Source organism: Daldinia childiae (genome assembly GCF_008694065.1).
Source record: "Daldinia childiae strain JS-1345 chromosome Unknown Scaffold8, whole genome shotgun sequence".
NCBI lineage: Eukaryota > Fungi > Ascomycota > Sordariomycetes > Xylariales > Hypoxylaceae > Daldinia > Daldinia childiae.
Window position 1 is genome coordinate 70,241 of NW_022984649.1, and position 27,661 is coordinate 97,901.

General features: G+C 46.1%; 9 protein-coding genes across 9 annotated transcripts; 3 read left to right on the plus strand and 6 right to left on the minus strand.

The window, feature by feature from the left end:
• Window positions 1–5,215: 5,215 nt before the first annotated feature.
• On the minus strand, window positions 5,216–6,995 carry GL218_06810 (putative T-complex protein 1 subunit beta; the record flags this gene model as incomplete). Its single annotated transcript, XM_033583539.1, has 4 exons — window positions 5,216–5,275; window positions 5,337–6,711; window positions 6,776–6,930; window positions 6,993–6,995. The coding sequence occupies 4 exons, from the start codon at window positions 6,993–6,995 to the stop codon at window positions 5,216–5,218; spliced, it is 1,593 nt and encodes a 530-aa protein (XP_033432917.1).
• Window positions 6,996–7,752: 757 nt separating this feature from the next.
• On the plus strand, window positions 7,753–10,152 carry GL218_06811 (Eukaryotic translation initiation factor 3 subunit B; the record flags this gene model as incomplete). The annotated part of the gene is made up of 3 exons (XM_033583540.1): window positions 7,753–8,021; window positions 8,140–9,682; window positions 9,739–10,152. 3 exons carry the CDS (start codon window positions 7,753–7,755, stop codon window positions 10,150–10,152), a joined length of 2,226 nt encoding a protein of 741 aa, XP_033432916.1.
• Window positions 10,153–12,856: 2,704 nt separating this feature from the next.
• On the plus strand, window positions 12,857–15,166 carry GL218_06812 (TBC1 domain family member 12; the record flags this gene model as incomplete). Its single annotated transcript, XM_033583541.1, has 2 exons — window positions 12,857–14,611; window positions 14,684–15,166. The coding sequence occupies 2 exons, from the start codon at window positions 12,857–12,859 to the stop codon at window positions 15,164–15,166; spliced, it is 2,238 nt and encodes a 745-aa protein (XP_033432968.1).
• An 866-nt stretch (window positions 15,167–16,032) lies between these two features.
• GL218_06813 (Beta-1,2-xylosyltransferase 1) lies at window positions 16,033–17,763 on the minus strand (the record flags this gene model as incomplete). Its single annotated transcript, XM_033583542.1, has 1 exon — window positions 16,033–17,763. One exon carries the CDS (start codon window positions 17,761–17,763, stop codon window positions 16,033–16,035), a length of 1,731 nt encoding a protein of 576 aa, XP_033433229.1.
• A 2,389-nt stretch (window positions 17,764–20,152) lies between these two features.
• On the minus strand, window positions 20,153–21,110 carry GL218_06814 (uncharacterized protein; the record flags this gene model as incomplete). The annotated part of the gene is made up of 3 exons (XM_033583543.1): window positions 20,153–20,611; window positions 20,693–20,826; window positions 20,930–21,110. 3 exons carry the CDS (start codon window positions 21,108–21,110, stop codon window positions 20,153–20,155), a joined length of 774 nt encoding a protein of 257 aa, XP_033432918.1.
• A 453-nt stretch (window positions 21,111–21,563) lies between these two features.
• GL218_06815 (Endo-1,4-beta-xylanase D) lies at window positions 21,564–22,799 on the minus strand (the record flags this gene model as incomplete). The annotated part of the gene is made up of 3 exons (XM_033583544.1): window positions 21,564–21,809; window positions 21,869–22,504; window positions 22,575–22,799. 3 exons carry the CDS (start codon window positions 22,797–22,799, stop codon window positions 21,564–21,566), a joined length of 1,107 nt encoding a protein of 368 aa, XP_033433230.1.
• Window positions 22,800–23,613: 814 nt separating this feature from the next.
• On the minus strand, window positions 23,614–24,379 carry GL218_06816 (uncharacterized protein; the record flags this gene model as incomplete). Its single annotated transcript, XM_033583545.1, has 3 exons — window positions 23,614–23,739; window positions 23,805–24,115; window positions 24,175–24,379. 3 exons carry the CDS (start codon window positions 24,377–24,379, stop codon window positions 23,614–23,616), a joined length of 642 nt encoding a protein of 213 aa, XP_033432920.1.
• A 435-nt stretch (window positions 24,380–24,814) lies between these two features.
• Window positions 24,815–26,222, plus strand: GL218_06817 (uncharacterized protein; the record flags this gene model as incomplete). The annotated part of the gene is made up of 4 exons (XM_033583546.1): window positions 24,815–24,881; window positions 24,941–25,187; window positions 25,261–25,682; window positions 25,750–26,222. The coding sequence occupies 4 exons, from the start codon at window positions 24,815–24,817 to the stop codon at window positions 26,220–26,222; spliced, it is 1,209 nt and encodes a 402-aa protein (XP_033432919.1).
• A 390-nt stretch (window positions 26,223–26,612) lies between these two features.
• On the minus strand, window positions 26,613–27,527 carry GL218_06818 (putative glycoside hydrolase family 92 protein; the record flags this gene model as incomplete). The annotated part of the gene is made up of 3 exons (XM_033583547.1): window positions 26,613–26,729; window positions 26,784–27,137; window positions 27,198–27,527. The coding sequence occupies 3 exons, from the start codon at window positions 27,525–27,527 to the stop codon at window positions 26,613–26,615; spliced, it is 801 nt and encodes a 266-aa protein (XP_033433217.1).
• Window positions 27,528–27,661: the final 134 nt, after the last annotated feature.

Consider the following 27,661-nt stretch of genomic DNA (forward strand, 5'->3'; position numbering starts at 1 on the left):
ATAAAATCGACTTCTAAGCTATCAGATCTAGACTTAGACTTTGACCTATGCCTCGATCGCTTCTTTGATTTCGAGCTGGATAGCATATTAGTAGCTCCTTGGGCCTGTATGCTCTGAGTGTCTTCATTTGAAACCTCTTTCGGTCCAGTAAGATCTTCGGAATGGCATGCATGTATCTCTGCTTGCGCTTGAATATGACCAGAATTTTTAGGGTCTAGATATACCTGCGAAGCATCGTCTTCTTGCGTGACACCAGTGTGAACAGGAGTCTGGAGTATATGGAGCTCTTGAGAAGTAGATGCGTTGCTGGAGGAGGTCTCGGCTTCGTTTGCAAGCCTCCTCCTTCTATACAGTTCTTCTACGTCAGGGAAGCTTTCATCGTCAGAATTATCGTGCCTATGTTGACGAGCAACTACCGGAGAGCTATACTTGGACGACATTGTGTCACGCGATGCCACACCATCGCCGTAGCAAGAAAGGCTGGTTGAATTCTGAGAGAATATTGGTAACTGATATTCGGGATTCTGCTTCTGGTTTGGCCCATGTTCTTCTGCGGCAGGAACACGCTCGGGGGGCTTCGTGCCGTAAAACTTCCATGGTGTGATCCTGTTGCACCTAGAAGTTTTCTTCGATTTGGGACTAAGTTTTCTTGGTGGTGTGCTGGTGTGTGGGATTTTTACTGGTGCTAAAGGCTTCTGCCGCTTCTTGGCCTCATCTACGAGGAACTTCCTTAATACTTTCGGCGTGCCGGTCTTCTCTGAGGTCGGCACCTTAAACTTGAGTGTTAGCTGGTCAAACTAGCCTATTGCATTCTCTTGCGAGTGCCTTACAGAAGATTTCTCTTTATTAGTCTTACGCGGTGTAAGGCCTCGTCCATCTGCTCGTGTTGGGGTATGCGTAGATGTTTCTGGTCTCTCTTCTCTTGCCTCATGCTCGCTAGCTACGATGTCTTTCCTACTGTCTTCACTGGTGCTTTCGGTTGTTGGCATCGGTACCTGACGGTTGACGGTACGCTGATCAACACTAAGAAGGCTTTGACGAGCTACTTCTAGCTGTACTTCTTCGTAGGACATACCATCAAACGCAGGGTGGTATATAATATCTTTACGAGAGACGGAAAAAGTTTTCCCGAGGCGGAAAGTTGATGGCACTGTTCGCCCTTGTATATTTTGGCTGCGTAGTCGGAAGTTGATTATGCCAGCAGTGCTTATTGTTGCAAATACGGTCTGTCGGAAATCTTGCTCGGCTGTGACGTTCATACCTATTAGAGCTATTTGACGAGCGTGCCAACCGACCAGAACGCTCTCGCCTGCAGAATAAGTACCAGGTTTAAGATGTTGTGACGGGGCAGAACTTGGATTGATACTATTGTAAGTATCATCTTTACTACTTTGTCCTTGCTCGGATCTCGGTGTCTTGACAGCAAGAGTAGTAGTTGAATAGTCGTCTTTCTTATCTTGAGGTTTATTAGAATTTGATGTTCCATATGCAATTGAATGTATCTTTACTTACTATTTAATGGTAGCTTGGGAGGTCTATGAGCAAGAGTCTCTTGCAGGCGCGAGCATGCTCCTGGTGAAGACGTCCCCTGCTGGTTAGAATTTCGCTGAGCTAATCCGAGGACGGACATCTTCTCGCCTGTCGTAGTCCTATTCGCTTTAAGTATGTTGATGAATCCCTTTTCCAGCTCCCTAAGCCTTTCCTGCGTAGCTGGAGAAAAATCTGGAGAGCTTACTCCTCCTGAAACTCTCTGATTAGGTTGTGTTAATGGCATACCTTCTGACGCCGAAGGTACAACACCTTGGACGTCCACCTCAACCGACTGTAGTAATGTTTCTTTAGCCTCTAACCCAACAACTGCATCATTCTCGTCATCGTCTATCAAATCCGACTCGTCTTCGCTAGAATACAAAGAAAAGTGACGGCCTGTCGAAGATCGTTCTATATCGCGTATCTCCTTCTGAATGCCTTTCCAAATCGGAGCTGAATGAGTCAGTTCGCCAATTTCTTGGGGTAGTTCGGTACCGGCTATTCTATCGCGAAACATCTTCTTAAGCTTCTGCTCCCCCATTCCTTCGAGCAGTACTTGATCAGCCTTAGCGGTTCTGGTTATTATATCACGACATATCCAAACGCGCACCCATTTGTCGATCCACATGTCACCGTGAACCATCCGAGGCCGTCTCTGCGGTGGTGTAGTGCCTTTTGTTTGCTTGCGTCGATTCTTGCAAATCGTATTGATCGCTTTCTTCACTTGGGGGTACTTGTTAAATACGCCCGCACGGACGGTGGTCGAAAATTCTTCCATTATTGACGTCCAGACATCTTTCTCGGGGTCCTTCCCCGTAGTTGGGCAATGAAGAAGCCTTGACCTATGTTGATAGCTGATCTTGAGCAGTTTTATCTTCTCAATCTGTGAGAGCTGCTTAGAGCTACTAGATACCTCGGACCCAGCCATTGTATCGCGTGCTGCAATGGGGGTTTGAGGAGAGCTGTGAGAAGGCGTTATTTTTGAGCCCGAAGATGGTTATTTAGCCTCAAAAGTTTCGTCTACACGTTACATTAACATGTCAACAATATAAGGTTGATGAGGAGGGTTTTACCTAGAAAATCTGACAGCGAAAGATTTATCCAAAGAAAAACATCAGTGTAGAAAGGATGGAATTTCTATCATTGATTAAAACTTACGTACTAATCATTAAATGCTTGATCCTAGTTCTTCGGATTTTATCGCTTACAGTCGAGATATTAATAGTCAAGGATGGTGTACATGATAATAAAAAGCAAGCTATGATGCTCATCCAGTCAACCTACTTTCCCGGGTAGCAGCTCCGACAAATTTCATCTCTTCCGTGCAAGGTTTAAATAACTCGATGACGATATACTTATTGTGAGAACTGACTGAAGTATTGGAGACGAGATTGGTTGAAACTGGGAACATGCGATAAAACGCTTGGATTACATGTATACAATATGTATTGTAAATGTACAAGTTTATTAGCAGGGGCATACATGTCCGTAAGTCGAAGGCTGAGTGCTTGGGCGCAGTAATCATTTATATCCCTTAACCGGGGCTCCCGGGTAGCAGCGATAAGTGAAGACTGGCCATAGCTTACTTTGCAGATCAACGGGGGCAGATTTATACACGGCACGTTTCCTGAATACATTTGCGTTATTCACCGCCAAAACGGAAACATCTGGTCCAGTTCCTAGTTAAATTTACTTCACCGACTTGAAAGTCCATGTTTTACGAGTTTGTTTATTAACTACCGAAATATGGTAGCGAACATATTAACCTCTAAGGTAAAAGTCTTTACTTGGTTAAAAATATCTCACAAAGAGCAAATTGTAAAGGTTTTGATCGATAGTTGGCTTGCAGTTAAAAATAAGAGAAAAGTACATATAAGTAAACTGGAAAGTCGTACCTCGAATGACTGAATTTTGCGCGTTAAAAGTGAACTCGATACTGGCTCGATGTGGATTGGCGATCGCGGTTTTATAAGTTACTAGGCAAAGGAAACATTATTTGGTATTCGCATCAAAAGACAGCTGCCTTAGAGGTTAGGTGTTTCATTGCCGATTTTCTTAGTACACTTGACAGTAAAGAAAAACTATAGGATATTTTTCCGGAGCCATGATATGTAATTTTCACGAGACCAAAAAGTCAATAAAAAAAACGATGATGTTTTAAGGAACTTAGAACATCGAAAGCCTTGCAACTCGCTGCAAGACTATATATACATGAAGATCAAAATGTTTGACTGTTGACCGTGATAGTAATGCTGGTTAATATTTACCATTTCATCATTATTTATAAGTTCCAGTTCTCGCTTAACTATTGAATCAGCTTAACTATATGGAAGTGAATTTGATCAGCCAGTCAAGGATAGTATGGCAATGTGCCGGGAATTCTCAAAAGGGGGCGAGATTTAAGTACGATTTGACTCATTAGTAAATCAACAAGTCATTAAGGCAATGGGGGCAATGTGACGCTTATTTGTTAACATAGCTCCAAATATCAACGCGCCCTCTTAAAACTCCTTTATAGCCAGTCTCATATTCGTTTCCTTGTAGATATGCATTAACGGAGCTAGAAAGAGACGAAGCTGTTCCCAGTCGGCGGTCAAAGATACATTCAACTATAGAAGGCATCAAGGAACCTGGTTGGAATTCGGTTATATGTGGGACTGTACGTATGAGGCTGTGTTCCAGCTTCCACACTCCCGGTACCACTGTATAAGTGATGATGATCTCTCGTGGGCGTATAGGGGTCTATGTACACCGTATGGTATGGGTTGTTCTCCAACCATAGTTTGCATATGTACATACTTATTACATACAGTGCGAAATGACTAACTCCATCTTAAATGACAGCTCATATGTGATATCTTTAACGCCTAAGCGTAAAATAGCTGAAATCGTGAGGGTACATAGGTATTATGTAGGCTACGTGGAAGAGGTTAAAAAAATATTCATAACTTTATGGTGTTTCTTTTCGACCATAGCTTAAATGAGCATTTCTTATATAGTACCACGAAGGAAACTGTATATGGCCTTATTCTATAAGATGTTTCTTATAATCACTTCAATACATAGGATGTATGTTAGGTACCTAAGGTACTCAGTACCTCATGTCCAGCTACTGTTGAATGCTTACATGCTACACCGTGCGGTTTTGAAGAGAACTGGAAAAAGCAATCGTCTTGATGTATTACCCATATGTAAGGCCCATCAGCCCTCGCTTAAATTATGCAACGTCATTCACGTCGCACATGTAAAGTACAATTATGTACTTACCGGACTTGATACATAGGTTAGGTAGGTTAGGTACCTTATGTATTATGATAATTCGTTGAGTTTAGTTTGCGGGCGGAAATACCATACCAAATAACAGTCAACGACAATTGCTACGATAAGAATGAGGAAGTTAAAGTAAACTATATGAATTTGACAAATTTCTAGGTTGGTTAGCATGGAACTTTAAGGACGGTAATTACTCTAACTCGCACCCGAAACACAGGTATGTCTCTTGGAACTTACAGCTACAACATCTACGTCTAGAATTTCGTGGCTTCTATACGTAAAGAAGTCATGATTTTTAATTATTAAAACATTGGTCTGGAGCACTATGCTGTATCTCATTACGATGGGTATTTGCATAGTCTATAGCATAGTCTATGATACTTTTACATCTTTATACGCGTGTGCCATCCATTTAATGCCTTTCTCTCCTCCGTGGCGCCGCTCGGATTATATCATCTACTCTTAGAAGTAGCTGGAAATATTATTAGCATTCAGGTCATACTGAAGACGACGACGTCTGAAAATTGACTTACCTCTGCGGCTTCACTTGCCGATGATACAACTGCTTTCTTCAACTTGTAACTCTCAATCACTCCAAGATCTCGCATATCTGCTATTCCACCGCCGGGCGTCGTTAGATCTAGGCCATACGTTGACATACCGTCATATATGGCTTTTCGTAATCTTGCGACAAGATCGCTGGAGTCTAGTCCTGCGTTGTCGGCGAGGATCGTGGGGAGCTGCCGTAAAGCTATGGCGAACGAAGATACAGCCATTTGCTTTTTACCCTCAACCCGGGTTGCGGCGCCTTCCACTGCCTTAGCCATAAGCATCTCGGCGCATCCACCGCCCAGCGTGGTCCTCGGCTCCCTGACAGTTTGAGAGAGGACGGCCAAAGCATCGTGCAGTGAGCGCTCTGCCTCATCTAGCAACTGTTCCGTAGCACCCCGAAGGACGATGGTGCAAGCTTGGCCTGCGGCTACACCAGAAAATTTTATAAGAGTGTCTTCTCCGATAATGATCTCCTCGATTAGATCACAGTGGCCTAGCTTCACCTGCTCCGGATGGTCGAATGTCGATGTGATCTCACCACCGGTGACTAGAGCTAAGCGTTCGATGCCGTCGAAGTCAGCGTGCTCGATGGACATAATACCGGCGTCGGTAAATAGCTGCTCTGGCCAGTTGTAGATCAACTGTCTATTGATGAAGCAGTTGATACCGTGTGCCTTGATCCTATCTACCTTCGCTTTCATCTTGTCCTTTTCTGCCTTCTCAAGCTCGGCTAGCTTGCCGGTTGAACTGACCTTCATACGCGCGCCGAATATTTTGACCTTGTCTGTGTCCATAGACGTATTGGCGACCAGTATCTTCGCATTCTCTAGCCGTTTAGGCTGATTTACACCGATCTTCTTGTCAAGGATGAACCCTTCGTCTAGGTACGAGTCGCTTAGTTTGCCTCCGGCCTTTTTGATGATCTGGATATGGCTGAGGTCTGAAGAACCCTTAAGCCGCAACACCGCTTCAACGGCTAGCTTGGAGAAGAGATCTCTATCTTGGGCGAGCACCTTGGAACTGAGGGTTGTTCGTGCAATAGCGAGTAGGTCCTTCTTGAAGGCCTCGGGGTTCTTGCTGTGGTCTACCGCAGAGCCCTCCAATGCCTGTAGAGCCGCCTGACTTGCTATACGGTAGCCTTCGATGATCGTCTGGGGGTGAATCTTTTTGTCGACAAGCTTCTCAGCCTCACGCAGAAGCTCGGCAGCCAACACGGCTACCGAGGTCGTGCCGTCACCGACTTCGTCGTCTTGGACTTTTGATATGTTGACGAGAACCTTTGCTGCTGCGTTGTCGAGCGCTATAGACTTTAGGATCGTGGCGCCATCATTGGTGACCATGATTTCGGCCGTGGATCTTAGCAAGGTTAGTCAAGGAAAATAGGTTGAAGGAGGGGAATAACTGTTTGACACGGACGTACGCTGATTGTAATATCTTGTCCATTCCCTTTGGACCCAGGGTACTCTTTACCAGGTCACCAACGGCAATGGCGCCGACGAAGGCGGCTAGACGAGCATTCTCTCCTTTCTCCTCAGTTGTACCCTCTTCGAAGATTTGGGTGGGACTAAAAGACGACTAGGAAAGAGACGTTGTGTTAGATGGAAAAGGACCAAAAATATACCAGTAGCAGTACATACCATCTTCAACACTGTAGAGAGAATAGTTATAAGTGATTCTATCAGGAGTTATTGTTGTGTTGTGTTGCGGTATGCTTTTCCGCAAAGCTCGAGATATCTTGTATCTTGTAAGTCTGTAAGTTTATAACCTTATGGCGGGCCTCGCAAGAGCTTCAGATGTAAATGCGGGCTGCACCTAGACTTTTTTCGCGGGACAGGTCGGAAAAAGGAGAAAATGTACGGCCGAAACCATAAATTCAACCATAAACTCAAGGACCTAACAACGCGCTAAAGGTGGGGTTGAATAGCAGCCTGTTGATAGCCTGTTGATAAAGCGATAAGATATAAGCGGATAACAAGAAGTTGGTGGGCAGAGTGGGGACACACACAATTGGGGCTTTTTTTTACCTTTGGAACGTTCAAAAAATCACCTGCAAAAAATATTGGCCGCGAAAACCTAAGAAAATACCTAATTCATTTTTCCCCTTTTCCCTTCCAATAAAATATCCCAAGCCGATACTCGAGTACCGCGCCGGATCCGATCACGACACCGCCTTTCATATTTACTAAGGGGTTAAAGGATCAATACTATAGTTCCTAGGTTTCCCATCTCTCAATCCTACTGCGATCCAGAATTTTCGCATTTTCCGTCTATCGTCATCTTCTTGACTTTGAAGGCGGGGCAGTTTTTCTTACCCAGCAACCCCACACGGGCCGACCAACACCTCTTCGAAGGTATACACACATACGTTGACTTAAAAACGTAATATACGACACCGATATGGCGCCGTCATTTGATCATCTGCGCGATGCAGACGTTGACGAGGATGATTATGATGAGGATGAGATCGACATCTCTGACCTGCGCGAGAAGTATGAGGTCCAACTAGAGCAAGGCTATGACACCTTCATTGTCATCGATGGTCTGCCGGAGGTCACCGAAGAGCAGAAGCCTAAGCTGGTAAAATTCTTATTGAAGAAGCTGAACCAGGTGGGAAAGACAAAAGAGGACCAGGTCTACATGCCGATGGAGGACGGCAAGTCTCTCAGGTACGCAACTATATTATCTCACATCACTCTTTACAAAACGCTTCGCGAAATAGACCGATAACTAGCAGCCGTTGGGTTGTTGCTGAGGATGAGAGCCCGAGTATTGACATGTTTGTAGATTTGCCTTTGTCGAATATTCTTCTGCCGCCGAAGCCGCCGCCGCCGTGAGGCAGCTCGATGAAGTCCCCCTCGACAAAAAGCACACACTGAGGGTCAACAAGATGTCTGACATTGATCGATATGGCCGCGAGGGACGAGTCGACGAGAATTACGTGCCTCCTAAGATCGAAGAGTTCACCGAGAAGGAGCATTTGCGATCATTCTTAGCCGACCCGAGCGGTCGCGGTCGCGACCAGTTTGCTATGTACCGAGGTGATGTTGTCGGTATATTCTGGAATAACGAGAAGGAACCCCCTGAGAACGTTGTCGACAGGCAGCACTGGACGGAGAGCTTCGTACAGTGGTCGCCCCTGGGAACGTTCTTGGTATCTGTTCACCAGCAGGGTGTACAACTGTGGGGTGGCGCTTCGTGGTCCCGGCAAAAGCGGTTTGCGCATCCCTTCGTCAACATGCTCGATTTCTCTCCAAACGAGAAATATATTGTCACGTGGTCGAATAGACCTATTTCGATACCCGATGAAGGTCATCCCCAACTATCATTAGATGAGGACGGCAAGAATTATGTCATCTGGGATGTTGAAACTTCTAAACCCCTTCGTTCCTTTGCTAATCTCGACATACCTACCACCAATGATCCTACGTCGGCAAAGCCACAACCTAAATTCCCCTGGCCAGCTTTCAAGTGGTCCGCCGACGACAAATACGTGGCACGAATGACCCAAGGCTCCTCGATCTCGGTGTACGAGCTGCCTCGCATGAATTTGTTGGACAAGACGACGATTAAGATTGAAGGTGTTATGGATTTTGAATGGGCCCCTGCCACGCCCCAGAGAGAGGGTGTGAAGCAGTATGAACAGCTATTTTGCTTCTGGACGCCGGAGATTGGTAGCAACCCTGCCAAGGTCGGACTGATGAGCGTACCTTCGAAGCAGATCGTTCGATCACTGAATCTTTTCAGCGTTACGGATGCTAAGCTCCACTGGCAATCGGATGCTACCTATCTCTCAGTGAAGGTTGACCGACATTCGAAATCCAAGAAGTCGCAGGCCACTACTCTAGAGATCTTCCGTGTCAAAGAAAAGGGTGTGCCAGTCGAAGTTGTCGACACAATCAAGGACACAGTTATTAACTTCGCCTGGGAGCCCAAGGGAGACCGCTTTGTTATCATCACGACGCCGGAGCCGGTTGGGCCAACCGCCGTAGCTCCTAAGACTTCGGTGGCATTTTTCTGTCCCGAGAAGGCTAAGGGATCGGCTATAGGCAACTTCAAGCATCTGCGGACTCTTGAGAAAAAGAATAGCAATGCAATTTATTGGTCTCCTAAGGGCCGCTTTGTAGTTGTCGCCACAGTCGCCAACCAGCAGAGTTCAGACCTTGAATTTTTTGACTTGGACTTTGAAGGCGAGAAGCCGGAAAGTGATAAAGATCTTACCGCCAACCTACAGCTCATGAATATGGCAGACCACTACGGTGTCACTGATATCCAATGGGACCCCTCAGGGCGCTTTGTAGCTACTTGGGCATCTGTTTGGAAACATACGGTACGTTTGATATATTCTCTTAAGAGGTTAATTTTGGTGCTAACAATTAGGGATAGATGGAGAACGGATACCACCTCTACGATTTTAAGGGCGAGCTACTACGGGAAGAACCTGTTGACAAGTTTCGCCAATGGTTATGGCGTCCCAGGCCGCCGACTCTACTTAGCAAGGACGAGCAGAAGCAAATCCGCAAGAATCTCCGGGAATACTCCAAGATCTTCGAGCAGGAAGATGCGGAACGCGGAGCGTCTGCTGACTTGGCGGTGGTGGAAGCCAGAAGACGCCTGCTTGACGAATGGCTTGGATGGCGTGCGTCGGTTGACGCTGAGATTGAAGAGGAGAGGGTTGCGCGAGGATTGCCGAAGCACCCAGTGGAAGCCGAAGCCAAGTCAGCGGAGAGCGGAGAGGAGCAGGTGATCGAGGAGATTGTGGAAGAGGTACTTGAAGAGAGCGAGGAGATTGTCCCCTAAATGGACTTGGGCCGTGGCGGGTGATAAAAAAGGACTGGCAATCAGCGGCGTTCTGTGTAAGGGCATATAATGAAACTTGCAGCTAGCATAAATACAGCGTCTATGATGACTGATACATTTAGAAGGGTTTGGTGAGTCTTGTTATTTTTGACTACTATATACCATTGCTACATATTTGTGAGGATCTAGGTTAGGGTACTTCCTAGGTATTTTGTATGTATCCAACCTGAGATGTACATATAAGCATTGACTACATGTATCTCTAACGCGGGGTATGTTGTGATCAACTGGGATGAGACGTTGATTTAGGAGATATGTATGATTGAAGCACGTGGGTTCTTATTCTCTCTTTTTGTTTTTGCGGAGTCTGCATACCACAGTATATCGGATGGTATGTTTGGATGCTTTGAGGATCCTACAATGACACGAGGCGCATGAGTTGAAACCCATCCATCAAGTTTTATGCTTTCTTCGGCCCGCGCGCAGGAGAAGATGGAAACATTTTCTATATTCGTTTCCGGAGGAATGCCCATAGTATGCCATTATGTAGGTACAAAAATACCTATAGTTACTATCTCTATTATTTTATTTTGTGATACGGCTTAACCATGCCATGCCATGTTTGCTTGTGGTCGGAGCTTTTAAAGGTAACGAATGAGGCTTAATTGTGTGGAATTGCGGAGATGAGCAGATGCGGTAGACCCGAAGTGATGAAACGCCAACAGGTTTTTTTTTTTTCAAGTGGCTTAGCTGGACCTGTACCTGCATGCGATAGCTTAAAGACATTATAGGTAAGACATAATATTGAACCTTTATCCATGTTTCTCTGTTTATGTACATTTACCCAGATGTAGATGCAAATGTTGTATAGCTGTGTACCTCGTAGGCTAAAATAAACGACAGACAAGATCAACTTTGTTATGTGAATAAAGCAATTAGTTGATGGTATATATCTATCGGAAAAGTAATAGTAATTGTGTTAAGTCTTCAATCTATTCTGGGTTATGTGCATCGTTGTTTTGAAGATACGGAACTAACCAAATCCATCCTAGGCTGTCTATTGCGGATGCGATATCAGGATATGTACCCAGGTAAGATGTAAGTAATCTAATAAGATCAAGAAATGCACTCCCATTGATAAATATACCCAGGTACGTAAAGGAGCGGTGTATATAAAGAATTATTAGGGGGTACACAGATGATACCTGCAAGTTTCAGAGACTTCCATTCATGATTAAACCAATATAATGCTAGCCTTTTCAACTAGCAGGTACAAGGCTTCTTAATACTAAAGTCTTATTGGTTGATCTCCTGATTACCGCTTATAAACGGACCCCTTTCTTTTCTCCTTATTCTCGCACCGGCAAGAATTTGTCCTTCGCGCCGGGGGGTTTATAAGGGGCAAGCTTTTAGTGGTGGAGAGGGGGGTTATCAAGTAGCAAATTAGAAGTGTTCGGCGCTTTCCTAGGCTCCCTCCTACATATGTACATAGCTAGCAGAAGGCGCCAAAGCTACTAGCTAAGGTTCCCAGGTTGCAATGCGTTATCTTTACTATCTCGCAACCACAGCATCATCATCAACTTTACAACCTTGAACTTTCCCTTTCTTCTTCCAAGTTCCAACTTTGTTACTTCTTTTCCTACCGCATTAGGAGGATCCGTTCATTATCCCCGAGGAAGCTACATCGTATTGTTCTTATTTAGTATATCGGAAGAGATTCCTTGATATTCGTCCACTCATTCAAACAATAGATTATTACACATTACGGAATACACGTATTCGCTCATTTCTATATATTCGATTTCATCATTCGTTTGTACCGCATCGCCTGCGAGCATCCCCAGCCAGACATCCCGTGTCAGCGTTGGCATAGTAGCACTATAGCCTCAACCCTTACTGAGCATATTAATTACACATACCTAAGGGCTTCTGCACATATAGACTTCTCAGCTGAATTGTAATGTTTCTCGGACAAGTCTAATTGACCAGCACTGGAACGTCGGAAGTACTATTGCACATATACTCCGGACATAATCATCTAACCTTTCTCTTTGGTGATTATATTCAACCATCATCACCAACGTTACCAACACACTCGTTTTCCTCGAATCGAAATATTAGGGTATTATATTCATTTATAAATACTCGTCTCCTATAACGGAGAGCAACATCAATAATCTATAAGTTTTTATAATCATCTGATATCCGACACACCCGTGCCGCCATCTAGGGGTTCATCCTTGCTAGGATCGTGAGACAATTGACAAGCCGCATCTCACTTCTACCACAACAGTGTCGCTGCAGATCAGGGGGCCTTCCCTTTACAGCGAATTTAGTTAACGAATTTGGGATTTTTCGAAACGCGATATACTATCATACTTCGTCCCTGCGCACGCCTTACGCGATTAAGGCAACTCCAGTTTCTGTATCTACTGTTACTATTCCTGTCTACCCTGCTGGCCTCTAATTCCTTCGTCTGGAGTCGCTATCTGGAAATCGGACGGACCTCAAGTAACAAATCGACAAAATACCGGATCATTCACCTTCAGTACCGAGGACAAACCGCTTCGGCTTCGTTTCTGTATCCAAACGCCGGTGACGCATACATAATAATCGCCTTGTGTACATACGCTTGGGCACTGATATAATCAATATTTTATTCGACTACCTCTTCCGCACCGTTTTATTCTGACCCGACTACTCGATGCTCGATCATGCGATCATGACCTACGGTGGAGGACACTTAGACGGGGTTGACCTCGCACTTCCGAGTCCTGGATCACCGCCCGGCATGACTTCGTCCGCTATTACTTCTAGGGCCTCGTCTGTACGATCATTCAACTCTGACGATGGCGAAGACGGCCTCGCTGCAAACGTTGCCAATTTCGAGGAGATTGGCCTTGATGACGACGTTACCTCAATTGACCATTCTCATTTCCGCGACACTCACGCCAAGTCGGCTCCGAATCCGAATCCCTATAGCATCTCATTTGCCTCTGACCTTCGTGCCTCTGTAAAGCATGTCGGTCCCAAGATCCATCCTCAGACTCGTGATCTAGCTCGCCCGCGACCACAATTGCGCGCCATTCAGTCCTTTTCAGGTTCTCGTCCCGGAGCCCCAACACTGACACCGCAGTTTCGCGATACTAGTACCCGTAATATCAGCACAGGCATTGGCCCCGAACCCCAAGCAGGCCCATTGCCGGCACGAGGTCTATTAGTACGATCTGCTTCCACCATGGCCATACCCCGTCGCCGACGAAGCCCTAGCTCCAATGTTTCAGCCCGGTCACTTAGCCCTGCAGAAAATAATCTAGTAGTGCCCAAGCTACGACGGAGTAGCTCGCAGACGGGCCGGACGCCAAAGTCGGCAATCGATTTAGAAAAAGAATGCGACGACGATGATGATGACATCCCCGACGATCTTATACTTGATAATGTCCCTTTATCGCCTCGTCCCCCCACCGAGCGGTCGGCTAGCCGTCCAGGGTCGACCTCAAACTCTCCTGAAAGACGAACAAAAGATCGGATTCGTAGCGTGGGCAATGGCACGCCGCCGGTTGCGGTTCATCAAGGTTCTCTAAAATCTCCGACTTGGAGGATGGATTCTTCGCCGTCCACGGATTCGCTACGATCGTCAGCGTCTTCGTCAGCCAAGGGTCGTGCCAAGAGCTGGACTGCTGCTATTTCGGAATTGAGCCCTGAAGCGAAGGCCCTCACCGAGAAATTGGAGGAGCACGCAGATGAACTTGATAAGCATGGCGTTTGTAATTCGACGTATGTCCGTCCGGCGCCAAAACCACGGGTGAAATCAGCGCTTGCTGAACTTCCTCCTCTCAGGCGGACTAATATTATGATTGACCCTCTACCCGTCTCTAAGGAGAAGGAGGCTGTTCTCTCCCGAACAAGACCGTCTTGGCTACCACCAAAGGATCCTGCAGAAGAGAAGAAGCACATCAGAGAATATCAGAGGATGATGGCAAATAGTATTGAGGCGGACAAGAAGCGGGAGGCCGCAAGGAAGGAGAAGGAACGTAACAAGGACAACATTGCCAAGGCACTCATGCAAGTGTGGGAAGACGACATCTTGAAAAGATGGGACGTTGCTATTCGCGAGCGACGAACTCGGGAGTTATGGTGGAAAGGCGTAGCACCTCGAAGCCGAGGTGCTGTGTGGTCTCGCGCTATAGGAAACCAGCTGGGTTTAACCGAAGCGTCGTTCCAAGCAGCCTTAGCAAGGGCGTGCGAGGTTGAGGAGCGCTCTACAAAAGGAAAGCCTGAAACTGAGGATGAGCGCAAGATGGGCTGGTTTGCGCAAATTCAAGCGGATGTGGAGGAGCAGACTTGGATTGACCTGAAGATCTTTCAAGCCGGTGCTCCTTTAAACAAGAGTCTCATCGACGTCCTTCGCGCGTATGCTATGTACCGGAGTGATATCGGCTACGTATCCGGTTGTAATGTGAGTCCTATGGTTTTACTTCCTTTCTTTTGGCCTTATTTTAAATATCTATGTACTAATATTGCTAATTAGACCATTGCGGCAATACTCTTGCTCAACCTTCCCACGCCCGCTGCTGCTTTTATTGCCCTAGCCAATGTTCTGAACCGTCCTCTTCCCTTCTCTTTTTACGCTTCAGATGTAGGAGCCAAGACGTCTACATTCAACTTGCTTCTTCAGACTCTAGCCACGAAATCACCGCGACTCCACGAACATCTTACCAACCAAGAGCTCCTCCTCGAGCCCGATAGTTATCTGGGTGACATATTTACATCTTGCTTTACACGCAGCTTTAGTCTTGACGAATGCACTCGGATATGGGACGTGTATGTCTTCGAAGGAGATGCCGTCCTAGTCCGTGCAGCCGTGGCCTTGCTGTTGGATACAGAGGCATCTCTGCTTAGTGCTAAAACTACTGCAGAAATCCAGAAGGTCTTTGAGACTAGAAGCAGACCGGACCAGCAGGAGAAAATTGATTCGTGGATGGCCAAGATTCGAGACGCCGGAAAGTCCTAAACGAATTTTCGAGCAGACGAGTGTCGCTGAATCATCCATTTATCTCCCTGTTCGCCTTAGCCTAGCCGTCACATTATTGTCTACATACCACAAGGCGTATTGATATTGAGCAAGTCTATTGTGTATATGTTGGACTTGTGAAGAGATGCCAGGATAGCTTTGCCGCGATCCATTTCTTATGTCTTATTAAGCCGCCCTCGGCGAAAAGGCGAGCATGGAGCACATAGGAGGCGTAAGAAAAACCTTAAAGGCAGCTCGATCTAGTGCAGATGGGCTCGCAGAAGAAACCTTTTGGAACGAATTAATCACGAAATGGGAAAGGAAATATAGACTCTTGAAGGCGATAAAATAGGCTTGGGAAGAGGGAGTTAATTGCTAGTTTTCCACCTACACCCGTCATACATATTTCTCTTCTTCCCTCTCCCCCTTTTTATCTTTATATTCTCAGATATAAATAGATAGCCTCGTTATTCTGTGCAGAGACGGGAGCTAGCCTAATTAATTTGATGAACAATTTATTTATCTATATTCCTGCAAGGCTTTCTAGCCTAGGGTACTTCTGATTTAAATACTTTATGCAAAATATCTTCTGTCTTGATCAACATGTGCTAATTTGTCAATACCGTGAAAATTGCATATAGAGATGGAAATATTCTTAGCTATTAATCGTGCGATATCATATATTAGGTTAGGTACGTATACATCCCTCTAGCCATCCGTCCTTATTGTGGTATCAAGCGTAAAATCATACATTAAAGAAGCAGCAAGCAGTCAACACTAGCAGCCCAGTCCATCCGTTTATGTGTACAGTCTCCGTATTATTATCCATAGCCAACTTTTCTTTTCCTGTTACTTCCCCTATTCGCTCAGAGAGCAAATCCAAGATCCTCCCTGCGATCATCTAACAGCCGTCCCCATTCGAGCAGTAACCGAAACATGTAAACCTGCATGTCTTCCTTTCGAAGGGACTGGGCGCTCCAGTCCCGCCCTGCCTGCGCGATTCCGTCGGCGTCAGCTAGACCAGGACCGCCTAAATAGCTTACGGCGCCCCAGAGATCACCAAGTCGCACGTCTAATGGTACGAAGTGTCTCCAAGCGTGGACACGTTCCTCCCACCAAGTGCGGAAGAGAGCTGCACGATACGGCAGAGAAGCAGATTTGAGGAACGGCAGGAAGCGGCCACTGAAGGCAGCACCGTCGAGGTCGATAAGATGGCGGTGACGCCAGTGCTCCTGGAAATCGAGAGAGGGTGGTGGTTCAGCTGTGGATGAGCCGTAGAAGGTGGTATGCTCAGCATTACAGTCGCGCTCGTCGCAGCGATTAAAATTTCCAACGAATGAGACATTGACGGAAAGGTGATTATCTACGGCGGGTGTGCCTTGAGAGGAAGAGGGGGATGATGAGGTGGTAGAGCGTGGGGTGGAAAGGATACGTCTTGGGGTGTGAATTAGGTTAAAGAGAGACTTCGCCTGGATGGACATTTTTGCTTTAGTAGCCATTTGGACGAACCTGGCCCGCAAAAACGTCTGCCAGGCACCATGCATGGCAAAGCCGTCAGATGAGGCGCCACGCCAGTACACGCTGTTCAGCTTCTGATTCCAGGGAATGCTTCTATTGTTCTCGATCTCGACCTTCTCGCCGAAGTTCCAAGGACTCGGGTATAATATATCGGCAAAGTTATATAACCGGCTCTGGCTGAAGACGGGGAATAGCGTATGCGAAGGTGCCATAGCAGACGGCGATAGTAGAATACCATGCAGATACGCAAGGTCGGGCTGATGACACAAGTCACCAGACAACGTCCAATTGGATACGAAGCCATGCTTCATATGCGGAGCAGAGCAGCCTAGACATTCTGCTTTTCTATTCCACCAACGATACTTATTCACCGGAGAGTCTGCAGGACAAGTTGGTGAAATCCATTCGTAAAAGATCTGTCGTTTGGATCTGTCCAAGAACCACGGTGATTTCTCCTCCCAGATGCTCTCGTCTGCCTGTAAGTAATCTTTGGGCCAGGGCGGTTCCTGGTCCTTGCTGAATGTCAATAACTTCTGTTTTGCGTTCAACCTCGCCCTGGCCTTAACTCCTTCTTCTATATATGCATTCATGCGGTCGAGGGGGACGGATATGCGGCACTCGTCATCGAGATTGAAGGCAAGCTGCATGTTTGGGAGCCATTGTGCAAAGGGTTCGAGCATGTCCTTAGTAACATCCATCATCCATCGATGCGTACCGCGGATGTGCGGCGATATATCAATTTTGCCGCCCTCAATGATGATGCCTCCCATAGATAGTGACGGGTGCTCAAGCAGGTGAGTTGTCCTCTGACGAAGGATAGATGGTACAGTGCCCCAAAAGGGGAGGAGGTCAGCGTGAATTTGGTCAAATGTATCGATTACTGGAGATTTGACCGAAGTTGCAAATATATACCACTTGTCGAAGCCAGGAGGAGGTGGCATACCATAGCGCTCTCTATACTCCGAGACGGCCTCTTTTAGCGACTTGCTCTTCCTAGCCCCAGCTATCCATACATCCGACTCGCTTCTGGCATTGGCAATGATAGGGCCAGGGGTAGGTCGGAACCCACCGGGGCTCATGAAAACTGTTTGGCAAAAGACAAGAGAAAAGGCTAAGAGGGCGTAGAGGCCATATCGATTCCTAGATATAACACCCTCACCGGTTGACTGTAGCTGAAAATTGATGGCTTTGCTAAACCGAAACAAAATGCCTGCCCCGAGAAACAGCCAAATGCCCGTTACAAGACCCCACCAATTGGACCAGACCTTGATCATGGTTCCATCCATAATCCTCCATTGTATGTACACGAATATACCCGTAGTTGTGAGTAGTAGGCTCACTAGTGTAGTATGGAAGTAGCCAAGGAGGTAGACGGCCGAGATTATAGCTATTGCCACAGCTATACTATCAATAATCAGGTCACCAACAGCGAGCCAAGTGAGAAATACATTCCATTGAAAATTGGCTCGGTCAATTGATGACCAAACGGCCAAGAATGTCAAGACGGCCGCCGAACTTAGAAACAAAGTGCCTAGAAAATGCCACGTCTTTGGTTGTGCCTCGTTGCTTTGCCGGAGTTTCCTAACCTGAGATATGAATATAGCGTCCAAGGCCAATGTTACTAGCTGAGCAAGAGGTATGAAGCGCTCGATGTGCGTTCCGCCAGGACATATTGCGCCAGTCGTGCGCTCGGAAAGGAGGAGGGTATCAGTAGCAGCCAAGCCCCAGAACAGCGCAACCAAGCCATGTTTTATGAAGGCCGAAGCGCCCGAATCTCCCGCTTGCGTATCGTATCCATATCTCGGTAGATGTAAAGGTCGCAGCTCGAGGACGTCGTATATTATGAGGATGAAGGGGAGAAACGACTGTCAATAGGGATCAGTGATTGATTCTAGATATTTTATTGCGGGGTAGGATTGGGCGCAAACCTGAAGTCCGTCCCACGAACAGTGGATGGTACGAATAGTCCGCCAATACAAGATAGTGCGGGCAACGAGACAGAATAGCAATAGCGCGAAAGATGTCGAGAGGAAGCGAAGCCGAAGCGAGGACTTCAGTATCCCGGCGAAGGTTTTAGATAAGGCATTTCCGTCGGCCAGCGGTGCATAACTCGACTCGAAGCGCAATATATATCTAGCATAGGCGGAGAGGGCGAGACCAGAGAACAAGAAGGTCAAGATGGAAAAGTGGAAAGGTCGCTCTAGTTTGTATATAAGTCAACATTATGCGCGTTTATACAAGATGTAAGCTTGAGGTGGTGTCCTTAAGCCAAGATAAGAAGAGAGGCGGGCCGTACCGAAGGCTGCGCTTTTATAATATCGGGACCAGACAAAGATGGTACTTAAACTGAGAATACTAGGTACTGGGAGTCAATTATTTGGGTTTGGATTAATTGGAATTATACAAGAGAAATGGGACGAGAAACATAGGTAGGTAGCGCCACACGTACCAGATAGCTAAGACAACAACTTTCCGAGATGGCGATGCCATCTTGAATAAGACCAAGACGAATAGCCCAGGTGGGTGCTTAGTCTACATATGCGCTCTCACTCGACTTGTCGAAGAAAAGGCACACGACTTCAATTCATGGTGATGAGTTACAACTATAAGATGTATAAGATGAGACGATGAGGTAATCGATGCCAAGGGTATTGGCACTACGAGTAAAAGAGGCCCATTCCGTTTCTAGTCTCTGCAGGTATCGCCGAAGAGGTGACAGGAACGAGATGACGAGTTGACCAAGAATCGAGAGCTGTTTGTTTGGCTGTATGTACGAAAACATGTACGAAAACAGTAGTAATGCTACTGTATGGTTCAGTATGTATAATTCAGGCTCAAGCGCCTTGGCAAGATGGATCGTGAGAACTTCTTCACTGAGGAGGCGGAAATTCGGCACAGACAACTTTTCGCAAGTCGACGCACAAATAGCATTAAACGTAAGGCTGGGAAATCCCAAGTAATTGGATTACGGGGGGTCAGGATTGTTGTGGGATGCGACTCTGAGTTGCGCTCTTCCAAGATTCTTGGCTCAGCAAAACCCATGCAAAAAGAAAGAAAAAAAAGTATTGATATCATAATTATAAGTCGTTATTATTAGAAGTTGGGGGGGGCTATTCCTTCCCATGTCTTACCCTTGCTACGTGTAACTTCCACCACAGTTAAATTTATGTGACCGACTTGACCGGCAAAACGGCTGACGCCAGCTGACATCCATGGCCATATGCATATGTACCTAGGTACCTAACCTAACTTTACAGATTTACCTCCTTCAAGCGCAAATACATCATTACTAAATGTGCATGTAATTAAACTTCAAAATATAATATTCCATCTTGCATAAAAATATATTTAATATAACTAATACATATTTTTTTTTCTCTCGTCTCTTTCGATGTGCCCCCTGAAATACGCAATTCCCGCGAACCACGGAAGACGAAATAGAAGAGAGCCAAGAATTAATCACCTTTTCTAGATGATACCCTCGTAGAAGGTGACCTGGAACCTTCCGTTGTTCGAATTGATTACAGGGTCGATGTCGTCTTCCAAATACACATTCCACGGATCTAGAAACTGCATCTCCCATTCCCTCGTCGCGTTGTTCGCGTCTTGCCCAATGATCTTGTCGAGACACCACGAACCCGTCGCCTTCTGCGCTAACACGTTCGCTGGCGCATCGGATAGAAGGTCCATCGTGAACCCCTTCGCCCTACTAAGCCCGTCGAGAGACTGAATCACCGCGGCCCCATCATTGCCTTGAAGCAGTGAGATGTCTCCCCATGCCGTCCCAGATCCGTTGGCGTGCCAGTTAATCTCGGCCCATGTCCCTAACATATGTTTTTTCCTATCAAAATTCATCATGTCTCCTCGCACAATACGCCCGCGAAAATTTGGACATACGGCAACGAATACAGACGACCAAGGTGGGATCTAGAAGAAAGTACACGATCCTTATCAGTGCCCTGCCCCCTTTAGGATATTTAAAGGTATAGCTATCTCAAGGGAGCTTACGACTGTGTACTTATAAGGAACAAAGTCGTGGTTGCTCTCGTATAAGAAGAACATGGTCCCGTTAGTAGCGCCGTGGCTTTTCGGGTCATGGTTCCATATAAGCACGCCGGGACCACCGAAGTCTTTGTCGCCCGCTAAATTTGCACGGGTATTGTTAGTAAGTAGTAAGAAGCTCGATTAGAACATAGACGAAACCCAAAACTATATTGGCTCGATTCCGAACCGTGATACACTTACTGGTGTAGATAGGCGGCTGGAATTCATCATGACAGAATATCTGAGGATCGTTAATCCCTCTGCTGATATTATACCAGCGGTGGCGACTGAAATTTCGAAAGGGAACACGATGATGTCTCGCGTTGACGCCTTCGGGGACCGAGATACCAACCGGAAACGTATGGGATGAAGGAATGATCATGGTAATCAGTGTAGGAAAGAAGATTGCCGTATTCAGGAGGCGCATTTTTGCTTCAGCTATGATGTAGGTATGAGGTGGGTGATGTTGTATCTTAGGTGGAAAATCGACGTTGATACTGCGAAAGGAAGAAGAAGCCGCAGGAGACAAGATCGGACGATAGCTGAACTAACACAACTTTGATTAGGAGATCTGCATCAACTAACGAAGAAGATACTTGTGATTTTACATGCGTTGCTTCCTTGGAAGAGGAGCAGCAGCTTCTCTAAGAAACATATATCATCGTTAGTACTTAGTTATCTGCAGACATCCTAACATGTGCGCTAGACGTCCAACTCTCCCGATGCTAGATCATCATCGTGAATTAGCATCACGACTATGAAGGACTCTTGAGAAAGACCATTATCATATAACAGCACATTCTATAAATACTACCGCAGTTATTGAATGGGTATCCTAATACAGTTGACTACTCCTCTTGATCTCTACCGCACGCCTTCTTGTCTTAGAAGTGTAATTCCCAGTCTTGTTCTTCATCCCCTCGATAGCAGCGTAATAGGCCGGATGCTTCGTGAAGTCGTCAAACCAAAGTAGTGCCGCTCCTTCGCCCGGAAATACAGCTGGAACCCAACTGAAAGGGTCGTAGAAGTCCCAGATCGTTACGCCTACGCATGCCTTAACTTGCACGCACGCACTAACAGACTATTAAGTAACACAGTTAGCAGAAGCACGGCATAGAGAAGGAAAAATAGTGCACATACGTTCTTGTAAACCTCGGCTTGCCACCCCATGCTGGTCTCATTTGCCGGTGTCTCAACTCTAACATCTAGTTCCGTTAGAGCCACCTCCACGCCGAGAGCGCCGTACGATTCCATGACGGCGACCTGCTGGTCAAACGTCGGTGCTCTACTTGCCACAAGATGAGCTTGCATTCCGACCCCGTCGATTCTAATCCCTGCCTCTTGTAGCAACTTGACAATTCGGATAGCCCCCTCGCTCTTAGCTCCCGGTGACTCCACGTTATAGTCGTTATAATACAGTTTTGCATCTGGATCAATCTTCGCCGCTGTACTGAATGCCAACTTGATAAATTCCTCGCCGAGGACGTTATAGAATACGGATTCGCGGTATGTTCCGTCCTCGTTGAGTGCTTCGTTAACCACATCCCACGCATAACACTGACCTTTATAGTGACCCATGACCTGTGTGATATGCTCGATGATTATCGAGCGCAGTTCCTCAGGGGTCCACTTTCCTTCCTCAACCCACGGCGCGAGTTGGCTATGCCAGACTAAAGTGTGGCACCGCAACAACTGGCCGCTCTCCGCAGCGATCGAGGCTACGATATCACCCTCCGTAAAATTGAATACTCCTCTCTCTGGTTCCGTGAACAGCCACTAGAATGTGTTAGTGGCGAAATAGTCACTGGTGCCTTACGGAGGGTAGCCGATTCGTGGTATAACATACCTTCTGGCCGTTTGTCGGCGTAGTTTGGCCAAACTCTTTCGTGTCTCTTATGATAGCATCATACTGCGGGTATGTTGCCTCTAGGCCAGCGCGCTCTCTCTGGCCAGGAGAATCAGTCGCTGCCCCGAAGTACTTTAGACCGGTTTTCTTCGCATACAAATCTAGCTGTGCCGCAACGAGGGGTAACGAAGTCGCCGCCAGGAGAGATGTAGTAGAGAACCGCATCTTGAACTAGGCACCAAGCGAGACTCGGATTATATCAAAACTCACTCGATAAAGCAACAAGGAGGCCTAGTTAGTTCTTAATGAACTACAGAAACTCGACTATGGCAGGCCAACTCATGTTACTATATACTGCCTAAGAGGCCTTGTAATTGGAAATTCGTAATACTTTTACCCTGTCATAGAGAGCTGTTGGCCAGACGGCCAAGAATCCCATGATGGAGATATCCCCGGTCCAAGAACCTGGATAGAGAAGACATTGAAACTTTCCACCAATCTCTTTAACATGCGCCCTGGGGCTAAGACTACGATAGTATCATAGCATTTAAGTGTGGACCCGCGGTCCTGGTATCCAGACATGCTCTGCATGGTCAAGACATTGCTGGAATCTGGTTAACGACGCGGTTAAATTCATAGATCGTTAGTAGCGTATGGAGTTGTCCACATTGCGGAGAAGATGTGGTTCTCCCCGAATAACTCCAATTTAACCGGCTGGGGTTCACGTTGGCTTGAGTTAGTACGCCTTGGCTATCTTCAAAGCTTTACTTAACGAAAGCATCACCTATCCCCTAATATACCGTGATAGTAATATTTCTATGTTAACTTACCTAAAATGATGTGTTCAGGGGTTTGGACTATACCCATAAGACCAATTTAACCCCGCCATCATGATGCATCATATTTCGTGAGATGTCAACCATTAACTTATATGGATTATTTTCATTTTAATAGTTCAATCGACATTCATAAAGATACTTATCAACCTTTGTTCTACATCTCATCAACTTCATCCCCTAGGTGAAAGATATAAGTCTCCTTAACAATATGGCAGATCGGGATTTGAGCAGCTCCCAGCAATAAAGCTCTGCTTCGTCTTCTCGATATCCGCTTCAAATATCATGGCTGACGGGTCAATGATACGATCGATTATATGTACCAAACCCTGGTTTACATGATTAGTCTTGCTTTACATCTCCAGTCACGTCGTAATCCACCTTATATACTTACATTCGTCACGGGGATATCTGCTTCAGTCACAGTAGCTGCTCGATTGAGCACGAGCTTCTTGTCGACGACTTGTGCCCCGACATAGAGAAACGTTCCTGTCTGTACTCGAGTGTAGTTCGTGGAAAATGAAGAAACCCTCAGTTGTGAGTTCGGGATATAGTGATGCTGTACTAAGTTCCCAAGCCACCATTTCCCCTTCGGCGTTCCCGCAAAGGTATTGAAATATTCCCCGGTGTGGTTGAATGCAGTATCTGAAGGGGCGAAGAATGTAAAGTTCCATGTAGGTATGGTGTTGAAAGCTTGCGTGAAGCCTGTTATTAGGTTAGAATGATATGGCCTTGCATTGGGACCTTGGAAATAGTAGATTTACCTGCACTTTCCGAGAGAATTCGTGTAAGGATGCTGAGATCGCTCCTCGAATTCACATACTCAAGCAAGGAAATAGAGTCGGATGACCTTGGTGGCTCATATAAGTTTTCGGGTGTAGCTCTATAAGATAGGGGAAGCCTGTCATTGCTTTCAGCAAACACTAGACAGTTAAGCAATAAATATACGAAGATCCTAAGACTGTACATTGCTCATTTGTGACCGAAGTTGACTCCGTATTAGAACTAATAATTATTAGGCGCTGCTCTGAGAATAAATCACCTATAAAGTAGTCTACGAGGATATGTAAATTGAAGCTCTTCTCTTCTAGTGCGTGTGCAATTCAAGCGCGCATATACGCCAAGATAACTGACGAAGTTGTATCGGGGTAACTTTCGGCGTTTCGTCCGGGGAACTGGATACCTGTAAGTGCCCGTAGTGGGGGGTATGTATCCATCTTAAGAACCGCTGGCATTGACCTGGATACCCAAACATAATAACTTATAACTAAGTGTAAGGAAAATGAGTCTAGTTATTTGGTAATATTGAGGCTGTATGGGCTGGGTGTAAATTATCTATTCATCACAGCTATTCCGACCCATGTATTCATTGACTTTGACTAATTACATCGAGAAGTCATTAACATGATCCCTTTACTTTTCCAGGTCTTATTTATTGCTGGCGTAGAAGCTGCGTCGAAGCCACAAATGGGTAGGTAGATTGCTGTTGACTCGATACTTTACGACTGGCCGTTCTAACATTGAAAACAGGATGGAACTCTTGGAATACATTCAAGGCCAAGATAAACGAAAGCCTAATCAAAGATACCGCAGCCGCCCTGGTTAAGCTAGGTCTAGCAGACGCCGGGTATGAATATGTAATGATAGATGCCGGTTGGCAAGCACACACAAGGGCAGAAAATGGACAACAGCAGGCTAATGTGTCAACATTTCCTTCTGGAATCAAAGGTGTAGCTGATCATGTCCATGATCTTGGGTTAAAACTTGGTATATATAGGTTTGTTTTTTAACGAAGATCTGTTTCCACAAGCACGCACCCACACAACTAACGAATCGCGTTTCGTATTTAGTGATTCCGGTATATACGATTGCGACTTTCACCCGGGTAGCTGGGGTTATGAGGAGCTGGATGCGTATACTTATGCGTCCTGGGGAGTTGATTATCTGAAATATGATAATTGCGGTGGCTTTCAAGCTGGTACCATCTCCAGTCAAGAACGGTTCCAGAAAATGGGCCAGGCATTAAAAGAATCCGGAAGGGAGATCTTTTATGCTTTGTGCCAATGGGGTCATCAATTCCCTTGGTATTGGGCTGATCAGATTGCCGATTCTTACCGTATGTCAGGAGATATATACGCATCATTTGCATCCGACAAGTCTGGCGTATGTCAGACGGCATACTGCCTGAACACAGGTTATGCAGGTGTAAGTGTTCTAACGATGATTCGTAAGATGAGAGAGATCTCTCCTTTCCAGAAGCCAGGATCTTGGGGTAAGCTAGAAATAATAGAGAATACAGAGCCTTTGGGAAGAGTTGCATAGCTAACGCATGCTAATAGCTGATATGGACATGCTGGAAATCGGCACGAACACTATGAACGAATTTGAAGAGCAAACTCACTTTTCATTTTGGGCTGCTCTCAAGTCACCATTGATTATCGGTGCTGATATTACTAACATATCGGAATCATCGCTTGCGATCTTGTTGAATAAGGAGGTCATCGCTATATCTCAAGATGAATTGGGCGTTGCCGCCGCTTACATCCCTGACCAATCCACCGAGGGGTCAATACAGGTGTGGGGAGGTCCACTGAGCCACCAATATGTTGTGCTCGTTCTCAACTATGGTAAAGAGACGGCAAACGTTGACTTGAAGCTGCAAAACCTACCAGGGCTGGACCAATTATGTAACAGCACCGATGTTAAAATCAGAGATGTATGGGGCGGAAAAGACTTGGGAAAATTCACGGAAGATATCCATCTGGAAGATGTCGCCGTACATCAGACGAAAGTTTTACTCATATCTTGCTAAGAGGTAGAAGCATATTTACTGAATCGGTGAACAGGCCGGGCATGGGACAACTATAAAATTCAATGACGGCCATTGGGCTCAATATTAATCTGTAAATATCCTCAATCCTACCTGTTCCTCTAATCGAATCGCACTGCCCGGGGCGCACGGTCGCTTCTCATGCGATGACCATCTGCTGCCTCTTTAGATAGTATGATCGCTATCATTTAAGATGTCCTTACGGCTTGGATATGACCACTATGTGAAGTCAATGATTGTTACTTTCGATAATAATGACGGGATTAATAATAAAAGGGATCTTTATGCCACTTACTATGAGATCACCCCACATTGGATGGTCGGTTGAGAGCTTCCCATTGCCTATAGTACTGTTAGCAAGAGTTGAGCTTGTTAAAGGGTTTGGTACCAACTGGTCTGTTCACCACCAGCTGCATCGTGAGCTGACTTGGCTTCTGATACATATGGTGCGTCGAGGCCTCTCTTGATGACATATTGATAATAAAATATCTATATCATCAGCATTTCAAATGATAGAGAACCAGGGCCGTGAGAGAATCTTACATCCCATACATGTGGTCCGCTGGCAGCGCCGCGACTAATGTTTGAAGGCATACTCCAAGGGCCGTTGACTAGAATTGCTTCGCACCGGTAAAACTTTGGGTCGTATGGCACCTCATAACCTAGATTATATTTGGCAGTATATTCGGCTCCCTTGAGGATTAAGTTATCGTGAAGCGAGTAGATATCATATCCCTGGGACTGAACTACTCGAGAGGCTTCGGCAGCCCAACCGAGCGCTGTCGTAGCATGGCCTTGATCCCTGCCGGTTTCGGCGCCCTGTCCAGTCTCTGTGTCCCAATTTCCGAGAGCACCGGCACATAAATCATTTTGATATGCATTGAGCGCATAGTTATACTGGAAGGCAAGAGGGAAGGTTAATTGCGATGAATAAATGAGGTGCCATGTTTTACTCACCATTGCGACGTCGTCAAGGTATACCGCAAACGACAAGAGAGCCTTAATGCTAGCTAGCCCATAGTTAGCCTGGCCGATTATGATAGACTGTCTTGCAAATAGCCAGTAGAGCTGATTAGAGAATCCTGACGTCCCCGAAGGTTTGGCACCCTCCTCAACCCATCCACCTTCCCATCTCATAATCTCTGCGGCGTTAACAAATAGGTCACCGTCTAAAGCTACAAGGAGGGATGTATCAGTGCCAATCACGTCTGTTAGATTTGACCCCCAAGCATCCAAGATTATGGTAGCTGTATCCCAATGGAGCTGATCTCTGGTAATATACCACATGATGGAATTCTGCCAAGCTGCTCGGGCATCGTTCGAGAATGTTGTATAATTGCTACATGTCCCTCTACAAATAACTTGTTTGGGTCCTTGCATACTATACTTGATATCTTATCAGATGAAGGAATGAAGTAGTG